The 25,870-nt window shown below is 34.8% G+C and overlaps 1 protein-coding gene across 11 annotated transcripts in view; it reads right to left on the bottom strand.

Annotated features, from left to right (window-relative positions):
* CCDC88A (coiled-coil domain containing 88A) overlaps nt 1–25,870 on the bottom strand; it is an 83,530-nt gene that overhangs the window by 29,900 nt on the left and 27,760 nt on the right. For all 11 annotated transcript variants that reach the window (XM_049799720.1, XM_049799719.1, XM_049799718.1 and 8 more), the window contains 14 exons: nt 24,785–24,843; nt 23,918–24,001; nt 23,215–23,355; nt 21,974–22,143; nt 18,089–18,170; nt 17,247–17,405; nt 13,441–13,587; nt 12,269–12,413; nt 11,781–11,965; nt 9,449–9,586; nt 5,853–6,923; nt 5,159–5,286; nt 1,274–1,415; nt 490–666 (listed from right to left, as the gene is read on the bottom strand). In XM_049799720.1, coding sequence (XP_049655677.1) covers nt 490–666; nt 1,274–1,415; nt 5,159–5,286; nt 5,853–6,923; nt 9,449–9,586; nt 11,781–11,965; nt 12,269–12,413; nt 13,441–13,587; nt 17,247–17,405; nt 18,089–18,170; nt 21,974–22,143; nt 23,215–23,355; nt 23,918–24,001; nt 24,785–24,843 — 2,828 coding nt within the window. The remainder of the gene's footprint in view (nt 1–489; nt 667–1,273; nt 1,416–5,158; nt 5,287–5,852; nt 6,924–9,448; nt 9,587–11,780; nt 11,966–12,268; nt 12,414–13,440; nt 13,588–17,246; nt 17,406–18,088; nt 18,171–21,973; nt 22,144–23,214; nt 23,356–23,917; nt 24,002–24,784; nt 24,844–25,870) is intronic.

Here is a 25,870-nt window from a genome sequence, read left to right on the forward strand (position 1 = left end):
AAAGAAATCTGAGTTCAGAGCTGGTTACTGAACTTCAAGAAAAAAACCTTGCTTCTCCAAAACAAACAAAGCAGCATGACTTTGTAGAGATTTACAGGGTGAAACAAAACTGTAAATCAACAGAGTAACAGAATAACACACAGTGATGTTATCACTACAGGTTAAAATTGAAAAAATGGGTAACTAATATTGTACCTATGGAGAAGTAGTAGAAAAATCTCCATGACTCACATAAATAAAGATTATATAAGAATGATTTAAGAGGTATCTGTGGATTCAAAAGGGCAAATTCAGGTTTCCCCATTTCCTTTTAAATGCTGGTCAAGTGCAGAATCCAGCTACTTCATAAACTATATTTAATTCATGCTCTGCTTGGTACATAAACTATGTGATAAATTGCATACTTTCTTAACAACACTCTCATTCATATTGCTGGAAAAGCTCACTACAAATAAGTAAAATCAGAGTAATATGTAAAACACATCTTACATTCCTTTCCACTTCGATTAATCGATCTTTAACTTTCAATAATTCTCTAGTAGTTTCTTGATTTTCTTTCTCCCACTTATGGACAGATTGATTTTCTTCTCCACTTCTTGGAGGAGAATTCTGAACCATCCTTTCCTCTTCTTGTCTTTGCTTGAGAGCTTCATAGTTCTTTTTCACCTGAAATTATTTAGGACAACTTACACTGGGTTTGAAATTTTCCATTTTCTACATTCTAGTTTATTACATGACAATACCACTTTTCAGAGAACAGAAAGCGCTATGTTATTGTATTTGTAAATTTGCTTTTTGTGTATATTTGGGGAGAAGATGTATAAATTATTTATGGATATAGATAGCTCAACCCTAACAAACACCTGTGTAACAGGAAGAGACCTCTATTTTCTTTTTCAGTGCATTCAACTGTATCCCCCAACTTTTTTATAAAAGTCCTGCAACCAAGGAGATTGTATTTCCTTTTTTAACCAGTCCACTCAGGTTGTTCAAGATCAGAAAATGTAACCGAAAATGACTACTTTGGGCCTCCCAAATCAAATCAACTTGAGATTATTTATCCACCTGACATATTCGATGGCAAACAAACTCAACTTTTCAACACCGGTCATGCATTACCGCAATCTTAAAAGGCAGCCATACCTTTTTCCTGCTTTACATTACCTGAACAATTCCCATCTTTTGCTGTTTTACACAAAAGGTCAAGTGTTGAAATAACAATAGCTGGTACAGGAGTAATATAATGTTATAGAAAAAATGTTGTTCTCCTTACTGTTTTAAGTTCCTGACGGAGTTGCTGGTTTAAATTTGTTGATTCTTCTAAACGAGCCTCCAAAGCAGCAATTTTTTCTTCTTTTATTTCAAGAGACTTCTTAAGTGTGGATTCTAATTTTGATTCCAAAAGCTTGTACCTACTGATCAATGACATCACACACAAAAAAGTCTGTATTTCAAAAATTATTTGAGGTTATTTAAATTCTAAAATGTTCTGAAACAGTAGCCTTATAGCTACATTGAAAAATCCTTGAATGCTGACTCTACTCAAAAGCATGAAGACACCTCAGTATTAATATCAAGTCCTATGTCTAAACAAACAGAGGACAGGAGTCAGAAACGTTTTTGAATCCTTCTTACTTTTAAAACATATTAGCCATACAAAAAGCCATGTTCAGCCACACCAGTAGCATGCTGGCTTTATTTGGATCATTAGTGTGTGTGTGATGACAGCACTCTTCCTTCTGGCTCCACTCCAGTGGATCCAGCAGGGACCTGAACTAAATTAGGATGTGAAGTATTTGGAGAGCAAGATTTTAATCAATTTCCATTTCCTGTCAGCTCGAGAAGAGGAGGCACTAGGGAAGGAGATGGAACACAGTACTTTGCAGGTGCATACTCATTTGATGTATGAATGTGCTAACTGCTCACTCAGCCCAGCTGCTGATATTTTAAGACTGCTACCACTCCTGATGTGTAAAGCTTCCATTTTTTACCATACTTACAATATTGTAGGGCACCTGAAAAACCCAAACCACATATTTGGGAGAGAAGTGGTCAGATTTAGAATCTATTGGTTTAGAACAGTATCTCCTTTTTAGAAAATACTGAAAAACACACTCATAAATCACTTTTAAGCAGTTCAGTCACTGTACGTGTACTCAGAATCTGCAAAACATCCCACTTCTCCCCACAGTAGGATAAAATAAGACAAACTCCTGATATCCCTCTTTTCAATCTTGACTGCTGAAGAATCTATCAGTTTAGTGAACAGAATAGATTACAAGAGACTCCTGAATGAACAACGGCATTAGATCTAGTCAGGAACTGGAGCAGAAAACCAATGGTAAGAGAATTAATAAGTAGAAAGCTGTCCAGTAGCATCATGTAGTAGGATGAGAATCCTAGATTTTAAGGTATGACAAGTAATTCTCAGGGACTTCAGAAACAGTAGGCAGTCTATGACTAGTAGAATAGATAACATTTCATCTTCTTGAGCTGAAGCATATATTCAGCTACAAGTAAGAATTTCTGTTACTGCAAAGTTATACAATTACATAGAAAACAAAGAAAGAAAAAGACTAATAGCAGAGACCCAATCTCCAGTGTCCTTTTGAACACCTAATAATGAAAGATGGTACAAATTTTCTAGAATCATTGACATTTGGGTATTTCAGATTCAGGGTCAAAGTCCACACATCTTTTGGCTAGAGACAACAGCCATTTGAAAGGCAAGAGAAAATGGAAAACACTTCAACGTTAACTTATCAAATGTGGTCAGCTTAGGCCCCGACAGAAAGACTCTGAAGTGCTACCAAGAACATTATACAAGAGACCCCCACAACCAGCTCTCTCCCACCAGGGAGCGAAAAATTGTGCACTTTTAATATCTCTCATCAAAATGAGAGGGGCAGACCAAAAATATACTGAGAAGTAATTCTGGCCATAACAAACCTAGCTTTACTACAGGCCAGATGAAACAATTGCTAATGCCTCAGCTAGGCAATAATATAAAGAAAGGTATGGTCACAAGCCTGAGCTCATAGGTAGACTTTAGATAATGTTCTGGGTAAGCTTCAAGCTGTAAAGCTTATTGCACACCTCCCCACAGATCAGCCTGAACAGGCATATCATACCCAGTCTGATACCCAAATATCTCGTACCATCAAATACTCCATCTGCTTTTGTGGTGCTTTCACATGGTCAGCGCTGGACAATCAAGTTTGCCATGAACACCTTTCTAGAAAGGCATTATCTCCTGCTGCAAAGCAATCTGCACAGAATTAAGCATGAGCTGTTCTTATCACAGTGCACCCAAGCAGCACCAAATTACACAAGAGATCTAAAGCCAGCAGTAGACATGTGCCAAGTGCAGGTCAACCACTATACAATTCTTAAGCCTGCTCTCTGGGCTGTGCTCTTAATATACAATATATACACAGCAAAAAACATGCATTGATTACTTGAAAAAGGAATACCCATTGGAAGAGCACTAAGGGAAGGTGAGGGGAATGAAAAGAAAATTATTTATTTGTGTAATTCCCACACACAGGTAACCTGGAAGCAAAGGAAGAAATAAAACAGGTCATGACAGGTGCCAGAAGTATGTTGAAAGCTCATTTAGATTATAATTTAATGAAAGCTGGAAAAAACTCCCCATTCCACAGAGACATGTAACTCCAAATTTTCTTCCAAATTATAATTTACAGATCCATTCTCTAAAATGCAAAGGAAACACTAGTATTGTATGGCCCAAGGTTATAATTCATACAGTGTCATAAACCAACTAACCTATGAGAAGTGAACCCACAACGTCTCATCTTTAGAAGTATGAGCACTTGTAAAGGACAAGTGCCATTGTCTCTTGTCTGAAAAGTAGAATTAGACTCATAAATCTTTCCATGTAGTACTATTTGCAAAAGCACCTTTACAGAGCAAAATTTTCTCCCTTTGTGGGAGTGCTCACTCCAACCGCTTGGAATCTACAATGTGATTTAGAAAAGTGTTGCTCAGTCTGGACTTCTTCATCTAAGCAGTTTAAGCTTCAACTTAACTCAAGGATTTGTTCTTCTTTGTATAGTATATTCACCTAAGGACAAACCAAACACATACTATGCACTGTCTGGTACACAGTCATGCTTAAGTTGGAAGAAATCACACTACTCAAAGTTCTGAGGACTTTTCTTGACATAAGACCTCCTCATTTGTGAGCTGAGAAAGGCAGATGAAAGACACCAGCAGAAAACAAGAGGTGGTAACAGATTCCCCCTACAGGATTCTGGCACCACCCCAGTAACAGAGCACTGGCAGCAAGAAAGGGAAACTGAAGGGGGGGGGGGGGGGGGGGAGAATTTGTTTGGTTCTCTTTTAATATAGAGGGCCTAAAATCAATCTACATGTTCATGACAATCAATAGTAATAACAGATCATGACAGCAGCTTTTTTTTTTTTTTTTTTTCAATTTGAAGAGCACAACTGAATAACATTGTGAAATAAAGACTGGCTAAAAGCCTATACACCAGTCTGCTTTTCTCCTGTCACAAATCTTCCCTAAATCCCTGCAGGATAAGACACAACACAACATACAGTAGAGGAAACAGATGTCAAGATAGCAGCTGCTTTATAACGGCAGGTGTGGTAGACTGATAGAGCCAGTACGAAGTTTTGGAGACACTCAAGTATCGGATACTTCCCAGCCTGTGTAAGCGGGAATGCAAACAGCTTCCTTTTGGTAGGAAGAAATAGAAGGAAATAGTTGTAAGGAAAGAGTGAGACAGTTTAAAGTAACCATTATGTTACAAAAGAGTAAAAAAACATTTCTTTCAGTCAAGCAGTCAAAAAGGAAAAAGAAAAACACTTTGGGCCTATTATCTTTTATAGCTACTGTTTCTGCTGCTAACTAGAACATAAAACATTTTAATTACACATTACCTGTATCTAGTGACATACTTGAAGAAATTTCTTAGTAAGAAAAAGTGGTAACGCACTTTCACAGACAGCTAAATGTAAAAGTGCATCAACTACCTTATTAATTTCAAATAGCAGCAAGTTCTAGTTTGGGTCTCAAGTGTGCCACAAAAACAGTCTGTAAAACCATTTCATCTTAATGAATAAGAGAGACCCTCATTTCTACACTGTTCCAGGTAGGCCTTGACATTCTCACCTGTCATCACTGCTCTGCTCATCGTGCAAGAGACGCTCCTTGTTTAAGCCTATTTTTTCAAGTTCATGGGCAAGTTTTTCTAGATCGTTGTTCATTTGTTGGGTCTTCAATTTTTCATTCACCAAGTCCTTATGCAGAAAAAATTAGTCAGTATTATCATATAAATAAAATACTGTAGCCTTAATTCTACAACTGTCAAGGCAAGAGTCTTTTATTGCTACATGACTTGAATAACTCAATGTTAACTCTCCTTTCCTTCCAATTATTAGCTTTCAGCTGTATCAGATATTAGATTTTTAACTATAATATGATTTCACTGTAATTGTCTAGTCCCTTTCTGTAGAACTTCCCTTTGAAATTTGGTCTTGAACTTCACGGTGAAGTGGAATTGTTTCAGACAGAACAAATATATCAAGAATCTGAACAACGTTCGTTTAACAAAGGCTCCATGACAGTCTGTAAGCAACCTTACAGAATTAAGTGTAATATGATTATATTATTCCATTTGATTATTGATTATATAAATTTTGATTATCTAATGCCTTCCCTACTGTAAACATTAAAAAGATGCTAATAGTATATACATTAAAGCATAAAAAATACAAAATACAAACTTTTTTTTAAAAAAATACAGATATAATTTCTCTACATTACAAACAGATGACGACAGGAATGGTAACTAATTTCTGTTTACCTCTCGTAAAGTGACAAGGGTTTTCTTATCAATGGTAGCTCTTTTCACCAGTTCTTTATTTTCTTTTTCTAGTTCTTTCAGGCGTACACATGACTCTTTATATACAACTATTTCTTTAAATAAAGATTTATTTTCCTTTTCCAGATTACTAATTTTTACATTGTTTTCTTCTAAAGTGCTATCTTTAATTTCTGCTTGTTGTCGAAGCCTTTTGTTTTCTTTTTCTAGCTGTTTCTTATCTTTTTCCAGTTGAGAAGTCTCTTGCTCTAACAACTTATTCTCCTTTTCCAATTGCTCTAGGCGCTTACTAGAGATTTTTAACTCTTCTAAGTTCTTTTGCAGAGTCTGATTTTCAGACTCTAAGTCTTGTAATTCACTTTCTAATTGCTGAATCTTCTTATTGCTGTTTTCAAGGGCTTTCTGTAGCCGTTGGTTTTCTGTGTCTAGGCCTTGGTAGCTGACTTCCAAGCGTTCAGTTTTCTTAAACGAGGCTTTCATGAGTTCAAGGCTTTTTTTAAGTTGCTCCTTTTCACTCTCCAGTTCCTTATTTTCTAATTGTAACTGCGCCACTTTAATGCTTGTACACTTCAAGGATTCAATTGTTCTTCTTAATTCTAAATTTTCTTCATCGAGTTGTGAATTTTCCTTTTCTAAGGATTCCAATTGAAAAGTGAGATTTTTTACGCTATCCAAAGTTTTTTTCAGTTTTCTGTTTTCCATTTCCAGGTCTGAGTTTTCTTGTTCTAAGGCCTCTATCTTCTCACAAGTGATTTTTAAGTTAGTAATTTTTTTCTGTAATAATTCGTTTTCCTTCTCCAGATGATGCAGCTCATTCTCAAGTTCTTCTGCTCTCTCCCCTTTCTCTTTATAGTGTTCCAGTTCTTTCCTGACTTGTCTTTTTTCAAATTCAGTCTTATTTAACTTACTGCTGGTCTCTTTAATAGACTCATGAAGGATTTTATTTTCTTTTTCAATTTCTTTCATTCTCGCTTCAGCACTGATTTGTGAGCGTTGTCTTAGAGAAGCTACAGTTTGATTCAAATGTTCATTTTCTTGTTCTAATAGCTTAATCTAATTTGGGTAGAAAAATTGTAAACTCTGGTAAACAATATGCCAACAAGTAATTACTTCCATATATAAACTGAAAGCTACTAAGATAATAAGATTACATTATATTTCCCTTTTATTTTAAGTTTAAAAAAATAAATTACTGTACTGGCATTTATTTGAAGCATTACAAACATTATGTATGTACTCAGGGGAAGTTTGACAACGAGTAAGTCAAAGTGAATCTTCAAATATCTTCCTCTTGGATATTAGTAAATAACATAAAACTAACAAAGCATAAATCTAAACAAAGCTGTATCTACTACTTAGAGTAATTTAATTTTCATTTGCGTTTACCCAGATTTAGATTATTTTTCTTAAACTCTGTAATTTCCAGAGATATATGTCCACAAAGAACAAAACTGCAGTCAAGTTCTAAACCAAACTTGAGATGGAGAGAGGTGTGGGAGCTGCAAAAGTGTCTTTCACTTGGAAAAAATAGAGGTGGTCTGTGGGATATGAGGGCATTGTGATCAGAGTCAGTAACATTTTGGGAAGAAACACATCAAAGTTACATTAATTTTTGAGTTAAAAAGGACCCTTGGACATGCTGTTTCAAAACAGCTTCCAAAGAAAGTAAATCATACTAGAACTGAATTTTCTTAGGTAACATATTCCCAGATCTACTTCAAGGATAAAGGCAACATTTACATCTTAATTTTTAGTATTTCACTGACTTTTTCAGTTACTCCAAATAATTTCAAATTATTTGGGTATGTAACAACAGACAGCAAAATGCAGGAAACTGTTTAGATCAATATTTAAGAATACACTAATAAACATAGCATAAGAGATGTTTCAACAATAAGCTGTTTAGGAGAAAAGCAGAAGTACTAGCTGCAATGAGAAACAAACTGAGAAAATTATAGACTGTTCTTTTATATTTAAGTCTGAATGTAACTATTAATTACAGGATCTACGGCTCTGTTCCCAGCAATGACAAACTGTTCGGAAACGATTAATAAGAAACTAATTAACAGATGTCTAAAACCACAACTTTGTAACACTTCTTTACATAATCTGTTATGTCACCAAACATGCATAATTACTTTTCATGAATTCTGCTTCTATAATCCAAACTTAACAAAAAATCATGATCAATGCATCCGTAATTTTTTTATGAAATCAAATGAACCTTGTACAGTCCCCTCCAATAAGTTTAAGCACAGGATTTGTAAAAGACCTGAAAGATACTGCTAACCCATCACAGCTCCTAAGTACATTATTTTTAAGCAGAAATAGTCCCAGTGAAATGCCAGTCTTACTCCAACACGTTTAAAACAACACATGTATCCCATGATGGTCAAATTGGGACTTATGAATTATTCCAGAAAGTTTTACCCCCTTTAGAGTACACTTCTAATACAACATACAAATCAATTACTGTAATGAAGAACACTTCTAAACAAGACAAGCTGGCATATTTTCTTTAAAATTATTCCCATTGTTCTCTTTAAATGAAAGTAAAGCTTCAATGCCAAGCTTTTTTTTCTTTCTTTCTTTCTTTTCCAAGTCTGGAGTTTCATTTACCGATTACATTGGGCCTTTAAAAAATTTCAGGATTTTTTAAATACAGTATTCTGTATTCCAAAACACCATACTTCTAAATTTAAACTAAAAAATGTCCATCTCATCAAGAAGTATCAGTGGAATTTATGAAAGGTAACTCCAGTTATAATTCTGAAAGACTTTATTACTAAAGATGGTATTTCCACCACTTTCCATAACTCTTGTTTCCTAGTGGCTGCCTTCCACAGGTCCTCTGAATTACTCTGCAAAGACCTTTAGAAGATGTCAGCACCCCTTAGATAAAGATACATCAGTGATATTCAGTCCCCTCCCAAATACAGCTCAAATCTTTTACAAAGACCCAGATGCCAGTTTCTGGCAACCAAAAATAAATTCTGCTATCCACATACAAGCCACAGCTAGAAAACATTCTAGTATAGGGGAGTATTACGAAGCTGCATATGATGGTTCCTACCGCAGATAAACAAGACTGCAAGCAACACAGGAGGAAGAGAGTCAGCAACGGAGCAGCAGACCAGCTCTGCTACATTGGTCTCTGTCGGGTCCCTTTGAGGGGCAGGCTGCTGTAATTCTCATTAATACTCCGACATTACTTCAAACACTGACCAGCTGTCTGGAACCTGTTTTCTTCCATTGAGAGGTGTTTGGCTTACCTCCAAAGTTCCCAATTTTCTTTTTTGGCTGAGCTACACCCTCTCAGCAACTATAGCAAACGCATAGCCCACGAAAGCCACAGAAGCATTACAAAACACTAAGAAGTTCTAAAACTAACAGTAAGGCCTCAGCTAAAAATGAGTCATGTCTCTCACTGGCTGCAGGTCTTAGACAAGCTATTTTGCTGCAGATATGTACTTCTGGCAAATCTGCTACATTTACAATCCCTTTATGCCTGTAAAAAAGTACAAAAGGAGAACAGTACAGTACAATGCAGCATTAAGACTTTTGATTCTACTACTCACTTGTCGCTCTGAGTTTTCTCGAAGTGCTTCAAGTGTCTTTTCAAGCTGTGCTTTTTCTTTCATCAAATCTTTACTCAAATTTTGACTGTTCTGAAGACTTTGTTTCTCTTGGCTAATTTCATTCTCTAGCTCTTCAAGCTAGGGAAAAAGAAACAAATTTTTAAAAATGTACTTAAAAATGACAATAGTATTACTCTTAGCTGGGTTGAAGGTATCCTTATAGAAATAAAGGTTAAAGGAAAGAATAAAATGGAATTTTCTATTCTTTATCTGAAACAATTCATCTCTTCTAGGAATAAATTTAATTCTGCCAGAATTTTCTCCCTGGCTCAGATGATTGTATCTATAGAGTACTTTTGCATTAAAAAAAAAGAAAAGGTCAGATTTTATTAGGCTCTGAATATTTCCTCAAGGACCTTTTTTTCCCCTCTTAAAACTCCATTTTAGTGAGATTTATACTGCTCCTCCAATACCCTTTTAACTTATAAGGGTTTAATGTTGTTTGATCTTACTTAACTATTTCAAGAGATACTTATGATGATTCCTTGGGAATTAAATAGACAGGTTTATTTTGTCACATGGTTCCAACTCGCAAGGTCACCAGACAGCAAAACTGTTTACAAGTGAAAATAACCAAGTGTGATTTTTCTGTCACATGTAAGTTATAATCAATTACTTAGAAGCAACATCTCTGCTCAGCATCTGCTGAAAGGTTTATATTCTAGGTCAAGTCCCTCGTCCACATTACCTGATCCTAGAGGAGTCTAGACATAACTCAGACCCCAGGCAGGAAGAATACTTTTAGAAACGAGTTATCTGAATTATACATTAAATTTCTGCTAGTAATACTGAGAAATAAAAATCACAAAAAGGTAGTTGAATGGAATTTGTTCCTTCGTGAAGCAATTTGTTGATCTGAAATATGCAAAAAGCATGGCATTGGTTAGGCCAGAACCTGAATTAAATCTTTCTCTTAGGATGAGAATACTAATGCTTGACCAGTCTTTTGCTTCCCTCTTCCTCTCAAATTCAGATTTTCCTGGACCCTTGCTTAGTAGACCAATGCATGTTTTACAGGGTTATTGGCCCTTTCATTGGTTTTTGCAAAGGAGAAGTAACTGGCTCAATTGCTCCAGCAGGGATGCAGTCAGACTGTGTCTGGGAACCAAATTTACCCATCGCCTGCCCAACTGCCTTCTAGGCACTGGGAGTGGAGCTCCTGTGGTCACTGTATCTCGTATTTATAAGACTCTATATTAACAGGTTTTTTTAAGACAAAGCACGTCCAGATAGAAGTAGACACTGTATATGGGATTTGTAACAGACATTTTGTTCAACTTCATGCTTTTTGCTGAAGTGATCACCGTTCAGAACACTGGTTTTAGGGGCAGTGAGAAAGAGGACATGTCGCCAGACATCCAAAGTAATAAAAACAGTATCAGACAACCACGAGGACCTACTATTGCTTGCTCCTTATACCTATTCCTTTCTCTTGTACCCTCCCAGCTGTCTTTCTGGTACTGTACAGAGAAACTCAAAGCAGCACACAGGCTACTGCAAAAAATACTGTATCATTAAGAAATCAGAAAAAGCATGGAAGTATGGAATACAGTAGGGATTTCTTTCAATTTTATTTTTTTAATTATCTCTTACCCACTCTTCTCTAAGAATAGTCTAACACCTGAAATATCTGCTGAAGTAAAAGCTATTTCAGAAACTTTAGACATTTTACTCCACTGTAATTAGCTCCCGGGTTTTTTCCAATTTTTATTCTCTATAAATAACACTAACTAAATTACTCTATTTGATATGCATAATTTGGAGAGCAAAATAGCGTAGATCAGCACAGATAAATCAGACAAACTCCTCCCATTCATGTGCTCATCAATTCCTTGGCCCATTTTCTCTCATGAATGAGGACACATGACCAAGTTTTCTGCTTAGGTGAAGACTAGCTAATACGTCTATGTACACATACTTTCCCCTGCTTAGTAATTACAAAAGTTAAAATAATGGTCTCAAGTTTCATAAAATACTTCCATTACTTATTATATCCCCAATATTAACATATTGATTTTTCTCCCTTTGCTGGTGTAAGACCTTTCTGAATAAAATGGTCCCATTCTAACATCATTAATAAAAAAGCATAATTAGAGAAAAACCTCTCTGAGGTTTTCTTTTTTACCATAAACTAACAAACACCATAACATCATTTAGACCATAGTAATACTTTACCCAAAATAAAGGCCATTCATAAAATTAGCCTTTAGAAAGAAAATGACAAGCATCATTAGGCAACTCATACACAGTTCAAACATACACTGATGATTACCTTTTTGCTAAGTCTTTGGTTTTCTTTTTCCATTTTCAGAATTCTTGAAGTACTGCCTTCTGCAGAACCCACTGCACTTTGTAGTTCTTCCACTGTCTTCAGTAAACTTTGGTTTTCCATTTCCAGCTTCAGTAATCTGCTTGATGTCAGTTCATTTACCTCATGACCAAGTGATTTCTGTGGCACTGTAAGAGAAAAAACACCATTAAAAAAATTACTTATTACCTGGAGTTCTTGCATTTCGCATTTTTACGGCTTAGGGGATTTAAAAGCCTTTAAAAACCAACAACAAAACCAAAACCAAACCAACCACAATAAAAGCAAGCAAAAAAAACCCAAAAAACAAAACCAACCCTAAACTGTCACATCTCTCCACTGGACAAAAGCTCTGTACTTCAGAAATAAGGACCTGTAGTTTCATAATGCTGTCCAGTCTCCGAGCTTTCAAGTTTTCTATTTTATCAGTTTGCTAGTATTACTATGTTTACCTTCAGAAAGTTCAGTAGTCCTATTCATCTGTTCAAGTTCCCAGCCAAGATGCAATGATTCATCCATACTTTGTTTCTGAGCCATTTCTAGAGTCATATTTTCCTCCATGAGTTCCTCAATCTTCTTTCTGTCCATATCACGCTCCTTAAAAATTATTTCACATGTAACTTTAAAAAAAGAGTCTCAACAAGCACAAAGTATTTTAGTATCTAGTATGCCACAGAGAAATGCGAAGTACATTTTCTGATTTGCTAATACACAGTGAGACAGCAAGGAATGGACAAAATTATGGAGAACATCGAAGAGAAATGTAACAATCAGTAAAGAAAAATACGCAGAGAAGAATCTCTTATTACCTATGGCAATGACTACTTACTCTTTTTGAAAGTTCAATTCTCAGAACATCAGGAAAGAAAGTATACATGATAAGCACAGCTTGGTAGCACACATGAAAAACAAATGGACAGAGAAGCAAAATTTCATCTTCTCTAAACTATCATAAGACTACTTTGACACAAAAAGCTGTAACAGGACTAGGTCCATGATGAGAGTGTCTCACCTGGCTCTTTATAAACCCCTCTCCCCACACATGCTAGTTTAACAGGAGTTAAGTTGCAGCTGCAACTCTCAATACTTTGCAGAAAATGAAAGTAAACAGAAGGTAATAATCTGTCACACCTTAAGGAAAACTAAAACAACACAAACCACGCAGGCAAATTATTACTTTATATTTTAGAATATTTACTTTTTGGAGAAGAGCTGGTTAAAAACAAAAATTATTTTGGGAATAACCCGAAAAATATGTCACTGTATTGCCAGAATTTGAAAGATGAATAACATCTTTTATCTAAGTATTTAAGTGACAACAGACTATCTTCATATATATAAAAAAAATTGATTCTATCATCCTTATGGTCTCTAGTACTTATTATATTTTAGCTATCCAGTTAAACTCTGTATTGCCTTTAAAAAGAGTACTGCCTTTGCAATTTTTCCCTCCCGATGCAGAACCAAAGCTACTGCAGGAAACCGTATCTGAAAAGTGTTCGTAAATCAAGACATACCTTTCTCCTCTACCACATCATTTTCACTGGAAGTTGTTCTTTTATTAAAAATGGAAGTGAAATTCAATACGTATCAGTTGTCTTTGTCATCTTCCATTTACACTTACCATCTCCATATCATGTAATTTAGCTTTTAATTGTAGGTTCTCTTTTTCTAACTCATGTAATTTATCAGAACGGGCTCGGGTCCCCTCTAACTGATCTTCCAACATTGTCTTTGTTTCTAGCAACACTTGATTGTCTTCCTTTAACTCCTGCAAGAATTAAGCAACAAAAATCTCACAAAAAAGATATTTCCTTATTAATACAAACTTTGATACACATCATATCTAGTCTTAGAAACATTGCTCTAATGCTAAAATATTCATTTGGAAGCTGTAACTGACTTCGATAAAAAACAATTTTACAGCAATTTTACATAACTGCAAACTACGAAATTTTTATGAAAAGAAAATTTTACATAACATAAGAGAAATTAAATAGTCCCTAAACCATTAAGAATAAATTAGGCGTTCATAATCACAATCAAACCATGTGATTTGAGAATTAACCTGGAAAGGTGTACTGCATGTATACGGACTACAGCTAAGCAAAAGGCTGACATCAAATAAAAATTACAGGTGTCAGGCTCAAACCAAACAAAAATACTTCACACATCATGTAATTGAGTTGTGAAGCTTATTGCTACACAGTTGTGTAGATGAAAAGGCTTACATGTGTTGAGAAGTTATCTAATTCATGCAAGAGAGAGCCAAAAAGCTCAAAAGTACCACCTCTGAGTATGATTTTCCAGAGCAGAGACTGCTGGAGGCTGGGAGAGCACAATGGGAAAGTATCACCAAGTCCTTGCCCTGTTCTTTTAGTCTCCTCTAAGCATCTACTCTTGGTCACTGTCAAAGCCTGGAGACAGATGTAGATGCTCCTTTCAAGTCCATAATTTATCTTAATATCAGATTGAACTTACTAATGTTTGTGTTGCAGGAAATGGAGAACAAAACTTAAGGCAGTCAGTTTCTACAGACCATAATCAGGTTTACAGGCCACTGGGCAAACTTACTTAAGCCCAAAGTCAGGACGTGATGCTGAAAATTCATCTGTATTCTTAAAATACAACCAGCCATATTGAAAGGTTCTAAACAGCTTTAATTTATGTACATAGAGGACTATTTTTTTTAATGGCATCTGATGAAAATAATAACATGTCAAAACATATAATTGGCAATTTTACTCATGATATAAAGACAAAACTTTTCAAACTTCAGCATGCAGTCAGCTGCAAAATCTGAAAAAAGATCAGTGAATATAACATAAATATTTATCCTTCATACTCCTCCCTACACAAATATTAACTTATAATTATTATTATTATTATGAAGCTAAGGCAACTAATTAACATCTGTCACTATTCAAGCATGCTTGAAAAATCAGATAGTTTACAAGCTATGAAACATGTAAACAAATTTTAGGTTTTTTACTAATTTAAAAATTCTATGAAAATAAAATTTCCACTGTTTTCAAATCGTGTACACTAATTTACCAATTTTTTTTAACCATATGCTTTCGGTCCCTCTTACAACAGTAGCAGATATAGACAGTCTATGAAGTCATTCATGTAAGATGATTTTCAAATAGCTCACATACAAAGGTTTTCTCATACACAGGCAGGCTGATGATAATGCTCACCACTCACAGCACCTGATTTTCCAGCAGACTCACGTATGCTAACCTATTACACCATACATCGGTAACAGCCAACAACTTTGATAGCATAAATCACAGCACTAGACCTCTATCACTGAACTCAAGTTGAACAGCAATATCTTGTTTAAAGTATGTCAAACACTGAGAAAAGATCCAGAGTTAGAAAGTAGTTACCAGCCTTTGTTTTTAAGTGGCATGTGAAGGCAGCTTTGGAGCCTCCTCAAGAATGGATATTTCAATGACAGCTGTTAAGGTCTGTGTTTAGTGTACCTTGAGAAAGTTTCTTCCAATTTCAAATTATTTCACATTACACAGTAAGATGATAAAATTAATTTCCACAAGCAAGGCTAAGAAGTTATCTTAAAAAAAAAAAGTCTTGGGGACCATGACTATTTTTAAAATATCATAAATGTCTAACGCCCTTTTAGCAGTGTTTTAATCTGCACCATGAAACTTATCTCTCAATACAGTCTATTATTAACTTTTCAACATTGCAGTTCACTTGAAAAAAACTATCCATGTCATTTTCCATTAAAAAGCTAGTAACTCCCGTGTCAGTTGATGTGCTTTATTTGTGACTAAAGATATTATTAGAAGTTTTGGACGAAGCATCTACAATTGAACATTACAAAGATTTGATTTTTGCCTTGCAGTTTTTCCCCTCTCATCAACAGTAGCTTTTATCAGTAGTAGCTATTTTATGCTGTGACATACGAAGTATACATTCATTAAAACATTTTAACTTTTAAACATTTAATGAAAGAAGTCTCTTCCCAGAGGATGCTATATCATTGGTCATTAGTACTGTGACATTTTTCAGATGTGGTAACTAAAATACTGGGGATATTGTATCATGACTAGGCAACAGTTTAGTGGGAAGAAAATCTGGAGGTTACCACAGATCACAGTGTTGAGATGTTGCTTAGGAGTTACTATATTAGAAGGTGTAGAGAAAAGTCATCTTTCCACCTTATTCAGAACTGGTAAAGCTGTAGTTAGAGTATGAGATCTAGTTTTAGGAACTCCATTTTAAGAAAGATATGAAATAAGACAGAACCCAGAGAACAGAAAAAACACCTTATAAAGCGGAATGCTGTGGGCTGCAAAGCACAAAGAGCTACAAAAGAGGACACATGACATGTCACAGTCTTCAGAGAAGAGGCTGCTATGAAAGGCTGTGGACACTTCATCACTCGGGTCTTAATGCACTCATTAATGCCAAGCATTCATTTGGAGTGGTATGACTATCCAAGAAATACCATGTTTAAACGTATTGCCATTCAGAAGGACTGAATGAGTTCCCAAGATCCCATACAGGCCTGTGAATCCAAGAGGCCATATTAAATGAAGAAGTTATGTAAAAATATTCTGTGTCACAGCTTAGCCTAATATCTTTTTGGGGTTGCTTCTGGTTTTGCTTTTTAGTCATTTTTACCCTAAAGAAAGGGCTTCATACCAATATGTCAGCAACTATATCTAGGCAATGTAATATTTTTTCCAACAAGTGTTCACTTCGAGTTCTCCCTGCTTTTCTAGGAGTCTTTTTTTTTTTTTACCTTGAAAATTTCTTTAAACTTTCATTAGTTTTGACTCCCACAAGTAATTGTTTCTTTCACAAATTCTGCCACCTTGGCATTTGCCCAACAAACTTGCCATTTACAGACAGCACAATGGCCGAATGAAATCCGGCACATTGATTTGTTTCCTAAACTTCTAATTCATGACAGAACTGTAAGTCTCTCTTGCCTTGTGTCAGTTTTTTAGTATATTTTATCCACAGAATGCCATCATCCTATACTCTTTTATCTGCATAGCCACTATTTCCTTAACACTTTACTTAGGAAATTACCTTCTCTTAGGAGACCCGCAAGAGGAGAGAGAAATTATTACATTTATAGCATATTTCTAATTAATTCCTCCTTAGGTTTCTCAATATATATTATATACCCTAAACAGAGGCTACTACTGATCTTACTAGCTTAGAGCTATGGTAAATACTGCTGACTTCAAATGAAACTGCATGCCATTAGACATAGGGAGTCTTACATAAAAACTGTAATTTATCACAGAAGACTAACTATCATATATCCCACAGCGAAAAGTTATAACACTGTTTTCACATGCCAATGTTTAAATCATCAAAATAACTATGAAAAAGCCACAGCAAACAAAAAATTATGATTATTCAGTATTTTTTTTCCCCTTAATATACCTCCACTCTAGCTTTGTAGAATTCAATATCATGCAGCCTCTCTTTATACCGGCTGACTTCACTTTCAAGCTTGTCAACTCGAATTGCCTTCTCACGAAGGGCATCTAATTCATCTCTGTACACTCTGGCAGAACGGGCATCTGAGAGTAAATTCATATTCTGGAAAATATGAAAATACAGAAATTAAAGCCAAGAATACTGGACATTGCGTGCTGAAGAATAACATAGATGCTTCATTATTTAAATCTGGGTAACCCAGAGGGATATAAGTTAATTCTGAGAAAGGTAAAGAAAAAAAGAAAAAAAAGTATTTTAGAGGCTCAGTCCAGATAATATATTTCCAAGAAAACTACATTGGCCTTTTTCAAGGAGAGATATGTACACATTTGTATATTTCAGAACAGCACATTTCTCTCACAGGTAATATTCTCAAATGACACGCAACAATTTTATACACTCATATCCTAATAATAAATTAATCAGATGTTTTCCCTCATTATCAACACATAGACTCAAAGTATAAAGAAAACCAGACAAAATTTGGTTGCATTATTTTTGAGAAATATTCAGCACATGTACATTCATAGGATATGGTGGTGGTAAACTGCTTGAATGTGGAAACAAAACAAAAAAATAGAAAAGAAATACTAACCTAACTATTTTTTCAGCATACCTGACCAAATAAAGGAATAAATTACAAAAGACTGTATTCAGAGTGCATGAAAACATACTTCCTAATGAAAAAAAAAAAAATAAAAAAAAAAGGGGGGTGGTGGTGTTCTGGTCACGGCAACTTCTTTTTGCCCACTTTTTTTTAAACAATAGATATACAAAACCCATACCTCTTGCTGAAGTCTCTTCAGTTCAGCTTCCATCTGTTCAAATTCTTGTTTACAGTCAAGCAACTGCTCAGTCTTTTCCTCACTTAAAAAGAGAAAACACAAAACAGCTAAATATGACTGCAAAATATTATAATCAGCATCTCATTTGAGAACAAAATACTGAGATTTGTGAGACTTCCTTGTTCTAATCCAGGATTTCAAGGACATCACAGTGTAAAACTTAGGTATGCCATTATACTTTACATATTCTTTAGGTTTTAGTCTACATCTAATCTTTCAAATTTGGTCAGATTTTTCATAGTCCTTTAAATTGTTCACTAAGATTTCCTACTTATGTGGGGCAGAAAACATTAGGGTGTAATAAGGGATTTTTTTTGTGATAACAGATTTTTTTGGTAAAAAAACCCGAGACAATACACATGACATGTACCAGGAGATTCACATCCAAAAGTAAACTTAGAATAATTCCAAAATATACATTCCAAAGGTCTAAATATTTTTCCAGAAGAACCAGACCATGACCACTGACGCATCCTGTCACAGATCAGGTAAAGCCAGTTTAAAAAGCACTTTTATACTTCTGTAATTTTTCTTTTTCTTAGAGAAGAATTAAGGTTTTCAGATGCCTTTACTCATTAAGAGAGGATACCACTTAATAACTTTAATAATTTTATGAAAAGCATAATAAATTTTCTTTTTATGGAAACAACATAGTGTCTGTTTTAGTCGATTCAGAAGTTTGTAACAAAACCAATTTGACACAGAATACTACAATTCTTACAGCACTCATTCTTAACTTCCAGCTAACACTTATTTCTCGATGCTCAAAAAATGAGTTTGTTAACTAATGAGTTTGTGAAACAGTGAGTAAGGGCAAGGGAAATATTTAATTCTCTCAAAGACACAGAATACCTAATGTTCAAAATTGAACTGCACCTCAGAGCAAACAGCATTCACTATTGAAAAAACCTGTCATATCCAATATTGCATACTGCTAAAAGATACATTGCTTATTCAAACATGTTACTATACTATTTAATATTTTGGAATACAAGTGTGAAACAAAAGAGAAGTAGAGAAGGGGGAGATAAGAGAATTTAATGGACTGAAATGTATAATACAATCTAGAAGTAATTATACTGAGAAAAAAATATATTCGTTTTAAACAAAACTACAACAGTTGTTTTTAAAAGAGCCAATCTCACAATGAATGATCTTTTTGCAACCATACACTGTTTCAGAAAGGTTGTTGACAGCCTACAAGTATACAAGGGTTCATCTATGTAAAGCTCACTGCAACATCACTGTCCACAGCACATATCAAAGCTTTCCCTTTACATAGGTGTTCAGAAAGCATAAAAAATTAAAAATGTATGCTGTATTATGTTAGATTACTGGAAGTTTTCTATTAACATTCATATTCTGATATTATCATTCTACATCAAAACACACAGGACTTAATACAGAAAATCAGATGTGCAATATCCAGTTCTGGAGTTTCTGTATTACAAGCCTCAAATCATTGTTTTGCATCCAACTGAAAAAATAATCTTTACAGACCTTTTGTATGAAATTATGTTAGCTGCAATGCATATTAAACCAGGTATGAAGGTTCACTGCCAAAACCAGATTGTAAATTTTAAGATGAATATTTTCAACTCTGGAATGAATCTGATTTTAAATTTATCAAATAGATGCAGCTTTTAATACCAAATGCTACAGACCATTTATCAGTCTAGTATTTTAAATATACTGTTACAAGTAAAGGAAATTTATTTACGAACTGAATTCAAATAGGGTGCAAAACGTGAACTGTTCCGAGCCATCACTGTTGCCCTAATTGCATGCTTCAGCTACAGACTAGAGAGGATTGTACTAAATTATACAGAACATACCAGTGTTCACTGTTTAGGCTATCTATTAACTGTCAATCAAACTAATAACAGCAATTTTTTCACTAATTTTCTTGGTGCAGCTGTTTATAGAATATCCTGGGCGGGCTCATTTCAGTAGACACATAATAATACAGACATCAGAAAAAAGAGCCTATCTTTTTGTCCTCTATTCTTCATGAAGACCAAGATGTAGTGGGGGAAGGGGATCCTCTGAGTAAATCAACCAGATACTTAATCCAGCCAGCTAGGATGATCTGATCAACAAACTCTGGTAAGACAAGGGCAGCAAGCTGATAATTGTGACTTATGCTACCTTCAACTTTTAATTTAATTTTACCTGCCTCCTCTCCTCATGAGCATTGCTGGATTAAGGAAATCTTTATTTATGCTGTTTCTAAACTATAGGCAAGTTACTATACATATTGAGTCTCTTCAGATTTAACATCTGTATTTTAAGTTCAGACTGCATGTACTTCACTCTGCTTAAACAACATTACACATTGCTACAGGGAGAAACAGATTCTCCACTGGACTATTACTGTTCTCTTTAACTCTTCACTACTGCTCAGATTTGTTCCTAGACTATGAAGACAGAATAAGTACCCACTGATACTTACTGAATCAGTTTTCTTCATAATAGAGAAGGGATAAAAAGGGTTTTCATTAGAATATGAAAAACCAGAGTTCTTTGTTAGTGGGACTGATTTTTCACAGTACTTGAATGAGGTGAAAGAGGGGAATATACCTCTTAGCTAAGGGGTCAGCACCAGGGGAAGAAGAGAGCAATCCCTTAACTGGATGAAGGTACCAAGTTGGAAACTGTAAGAAACCATAACTGACCCAAGCTACAAAAGTTACCCATTTTACAAATTACATTATTCCTTAGACATAAATAACCACCCCCTGCCAATAATCTCAAAGTCTATTTCTGCATCTAGGTTTGCAGTGGTTCAAGAGATTTAGTGGAGTTTAGTTTGCATAATTTTCTTTCTTTCACTTTTCTCTGTAGAGCAGCATGGCAGGTAAAAGTGGATCAGTATTGAAGGGCATGAGCAAACAAGTGGTGTGCAGATGAGGAATCTTCTACAAAGATGGGGGACAAAAAGTTATTCTAATGATATTTTTTTTCCTATCTGCAACAAATCTAAACGTTTCCTAACCACGAATGAACCACAGATGACTATTTCTTACTCTGTTTCCAACAAGAAACAGGTAACTTAATCATGCTGCTGATAAGGAATCACTACAGCACTACCTCCTTTTAAAAAGGACGGTTTTGCCACTAATCCTTGAACGGTCAGGACACAGCTCTTGCTTCCAGTCCCTACCTGTCTGCCCCATGTAATTGTTCTTAAGTGTGTCACCCCACAACTGGCTCAACTGCAAAGCTCTTCTCTTAGAAACATACATGAATACAGATATATTAAAACTATAGTCAGAGATTCATTAATTATAACGAACAATAGAGGAAGCACAAAGAACTTGCCTCAAACAACAATATGGACACAATATGTAAAAGAAAAAGGCAACGCTGCATTAGATTAGCCATGAGTATTTCTATAAAGCAAACAATTTATGTAGAGTGGAGAGCCCATTGCTGTATTCTAACACACTCAAGAGATTGCTCAAACATAGTTTTTCAGAAAGTTCAGAGTACAAAAGATACAAAATAGCCACAGCACTCATTCACTGATTTCAGTATGTGTATGGTTAAAACATCAATATAATACAAATTAAGACAATCACAGATGAAAAGTTGTATTTGTCACACTAGTCCACAAATATGCTTACATTTTAAAAATATGCTTTCTGGGGTGCAAAAACCAAAAAAAACCCCAACATTTAAAACTGTAGTTTAACATTTTAAAGAATTTGTCTACAGAGAAAGAGTTGAAAGAGTTTGTCTACAGAGTACTACAATTGTGCGAAATCAACAACATCTTAAAACCCTATGACTCTCAACACATTTCTGCAATCTACATGTACTCACAGCTCTTGCCTAAGCCTTCTTATCTTTGCTTTGGCATCTGCTAGCTCTACTGATAGGTGCTGTCTGCTTTCAGTGCGTTTCATGCCAGGAGATCCACAAGGTGATTGTGCTGCCGATGCATGAGGTAGAAAACGGAGACAGTCCCGTTCTTCTGAGAGTTCTATTATAGTCTAAGAAATTAAGAGAGAGAGAGAGAGAGAGAGAGAAACAAAGTACACAATTGCATTCAGAGAGCCATTTATGTCAGAAACTAGTATCATTCAGTCCCTTAGTAAATCAAAGACTGAAATGAAGCAAGAATAATGGAAAAGTTTTGCCATAAAAGAAGTTAGAAGCCCTACATACACCTGTATACCTAACGCAAATAGTCACAGCTATTTAACAGTACTGTTTGGCTGTTCTTAAACTACTCAAATTTAGACTTTTAAATCCACAAAATTATCAGTGCTCAGAATGGATTGGGTAATGAAAGGGCAAGAATTCCTTGAACATGAGAATAAATATATCTCTCTAAAAAAGCTGACACTCTTCAGCTTCAAATACTTTTGCTTTGTGTTGCAAAAAACCATTACCATACATCCTCTCCCCTCACGGTTAAGTTTCTGTTTTACTCTTGTCAAGTCCGTGAACTGGAAAGACAGTTGCTAACTGTCAAAGGAGTACTTGGAATAATTGCAACATTAAGATGTCCACACTCTACTGAGGGGCAAATATGGGACCAACAAGATGATTCATAACTTGCAATTTTTATTAAATACATTTCTATTTCTTGATTCTCACACAGTACAATAATTGTGCCTCACGATAAGCTTGTAAAGCCTCCTCTCCTAGTATGGATTCTACTCCAGTTCACTCAAACCTGTACAATAGGACACAGTAACGTAACAGGCATCTTTCAGCAATTGGCTTGCAAACTGATAGATTACTGATTCCTGGAGACTTCAGATGATACAGCTTTGGATTTTCTGTCTTCAACTACCGATGAATGTTATTTAAAGTTGTTTCAGACTCTGGTTACATGAAAAAGATCATCTGCTATTATCTTTTCTAGTTTGTCACAGTATTCAACAACTAGTATGTACACCATAACTACCTGAAACAACTTTCTGGCAGTAAGGAATCCTTGCTTAAATATGTTGACAGAACATACATTAAACTATTAGTTACAAAAATGGTAAGCTGTATCATCTTAAAAAAAATTATTTACTATATTTCTCTTAAGCAACAAACCACATCCATACCTCTGAGTGCTCATCCCTTTCATCTATGAGTCTTTTTAAATGTAATGCCATATTCTTCAAGAGAGGTTCAACATATTCTTGTGTCAATACAATGACATCCATCCACTGCAGATCAAACACATTCTCCTGATTATGAGTTACCTACACAGAATGAAATGGAAGAGAAGAAACATCCTCTTTAAATTATAAGAGTGGAAAAGAAGCATAAAGGAAATAAAGCTGAAACTCTATGGGTTAAATTCTCTAGACAAAGTATGAAAAAACATTTAAAACAAACTAAATTGTACGTAATGGAACAGTTCCTTGTCTTCCTGAAAGTAGTACCTTGTACTTCTGGCAAAATAAAAAGCAAAATGTGGCTATGACAAAATATATATTACATATCACATATATGGGATTTGAATTATATTTTTATAAATAAATTTGCATATGAACATTTCACTTAAGTAAATTTGCTGTAATTCTAAGAAATTCTTGGAGCAACAAACTTGCTCCCTGGTACTGCTTTAACAATGTAATCCAAAAGAGCTTATCATGCAATCTTTTTGTGAATAAAGTTAAAAGGTAAAGGCATTTTTTGCTTACTAAAACCAATAGATATACAAATCACAAATTTGATTTACTTGCTTTTGAACAAATGCAATTAATCTTCTTACAATAATCCACGTCCAAAAAAATTAAAAGCACAAAACCCCCAATATACCTCTTGAATATGGGCTGCAACAGCTGCTCTAGTGTCAAAATCCAGACCTTGTATTCTTTCAATAAATTCTTCTTTTTTCTGACACTAAAAAGAAAGACATCTATTTGATATACTTTTATATGTATACTCACAAGTATTTTCATTCTTCCTTTGTATTTCTAACAGCTAAAAATGACAAAACTGACATTACAATGATCACATTACTAAATTATTATCTAATAATTCTGTTGACCAATAAATACTTCATTTATGCCATGTTACAGTAATTATAACTTTCAAGACTAACGATAAAGAAAAAACAGGTACTGAAACGGGGCAAGGGAGAGGTTTCTTAAAACAGCTACTTATTCACATTTTATGCTAGTGAGTTCCACAGGTATTTTTTCACTGTCTTCTCTAGTACTCAGGTTGCTTATTTAAGATGTTACAAACATATAACTGATTCTAATTTTTCAGTTTAATTAGCTGAATAGTACAAACTTTCCTAATAAGAACAGCAGTCCATCAAAAAGTTTATTAAACACATGAAACAGTTTCAGTAAAATATATCAGTTTCAGTAAGATAATCCTTCAGTACTTTACCATTGTCTTCCTTTCTTTACAGTATCAGGTGAATTAACAATATTGCCATTCATAAACTATTAGAAATACTATATAAACAGTTTGCTATATTTGTACAATAAAACTAAGAGGTGTACACTTGTAGACATTTTAACTATAAGAATATCCAGATTTTCAAGGAATGCAATAGTACGACTAGAGGAAGGAGGGTCAAAGTTGTATACCACCTCAGGTATTAAAATAGTCAGAAAAGAGATCAAGAACACTTAAACCATTTCATACAGATATAAACATAATTAAACTTACCTGAACTGCACAACCAAGTAAAAGCAAGAGGAGTTTTTTTATTTCTTCAGTACCTGGCTCTAAGAGGAAAACAAGAACAAAAAAATGGTAGGTGTAAAATGGTAATCTGAGCTTCTTCCCTTATCCCTCAGAAACCATCAGGTTTTCTCATTGTTTTCATATAATTTAAGTTAACCTAGTTTAGAAAACAAAAAGATGAAGAAACCCCCATCTTTCCAGCTTTCAACTTAGTCCTTTTTTGCCATTTAACTGCCAACTTACAGTGTTAACAAATGGCTTAACACTCATCATCGTTTCAAACGGAAAAAAACATCATTTCAGCCCTTCGTAAAGCAAAACTTCAGAGTGACACTTTCAAAAGTGCTTTGGAGACCTACGAGTTTCCAACTGTCATCTCAGCTATCTTGAGATAGTAACAAAACTGCTTAAATTATCCGCCGCCCCCAAGCTGTAAGAGTAAGGTGACAAGTTCATTTAAATTATTTTATAAAGCTGTATTAGATATTCATCTGCACATCTAAAAATCAAAATGTATTTCCAAATCTGGCCTTAAGCATCTTAAGTCTCCTAAAGAAGCTTAAGTTAAATAACTCTGTTTAAAGATCAGTAAAGACGTTTTTTACTTTTTACTTTCAAAATGTCCTCATATTGCTACTAAATATACACTATATCTAGAATATAAATGCCATAAAGCAAATGCTTTAAGGATGGCAAAATAGCTTAGACTAGCTGAAATTAAATTCTATATGGTCATATATCATTTTGCTTTACTAAAACAGAAAACTCTATCCATTGGGCTATCTAGGAACAAAAGGGTCCTAATAGCATCTTTTCTACAATATACTCTGGATTTCAGCCAATAGTTTATTTCATTGTTAGCTAACCAGACAAAAGCTATGCTATCAAATATAATAATGCTGGGTCTGGCTAGAAATCTGACCTTTATTCTGCAAAACTGTACTCTGCAACACAGCTGGTCTAACTACTGCCAATACCAACAGATTCACTCTCAGTCCAAATAGCAAACAGTGAATGTCTACCATGTACTGAAGTACGCACAGACATTCTTGAACCTGACCTAAGTTA

Source organism: Accipiter gentilis, chromosome 5 (genome assembly GCF_929443795.1).
Source record: "Accipiter gentilis chromosome 5, bAccGen1.1, whole genome shotgun sequence".
NCBI classification, from domain to species: Eukaryota; Metazoa; Chordata; class Aves; order Accipitriformes; family Accipitridae; genus Astur; species Astur gentilis.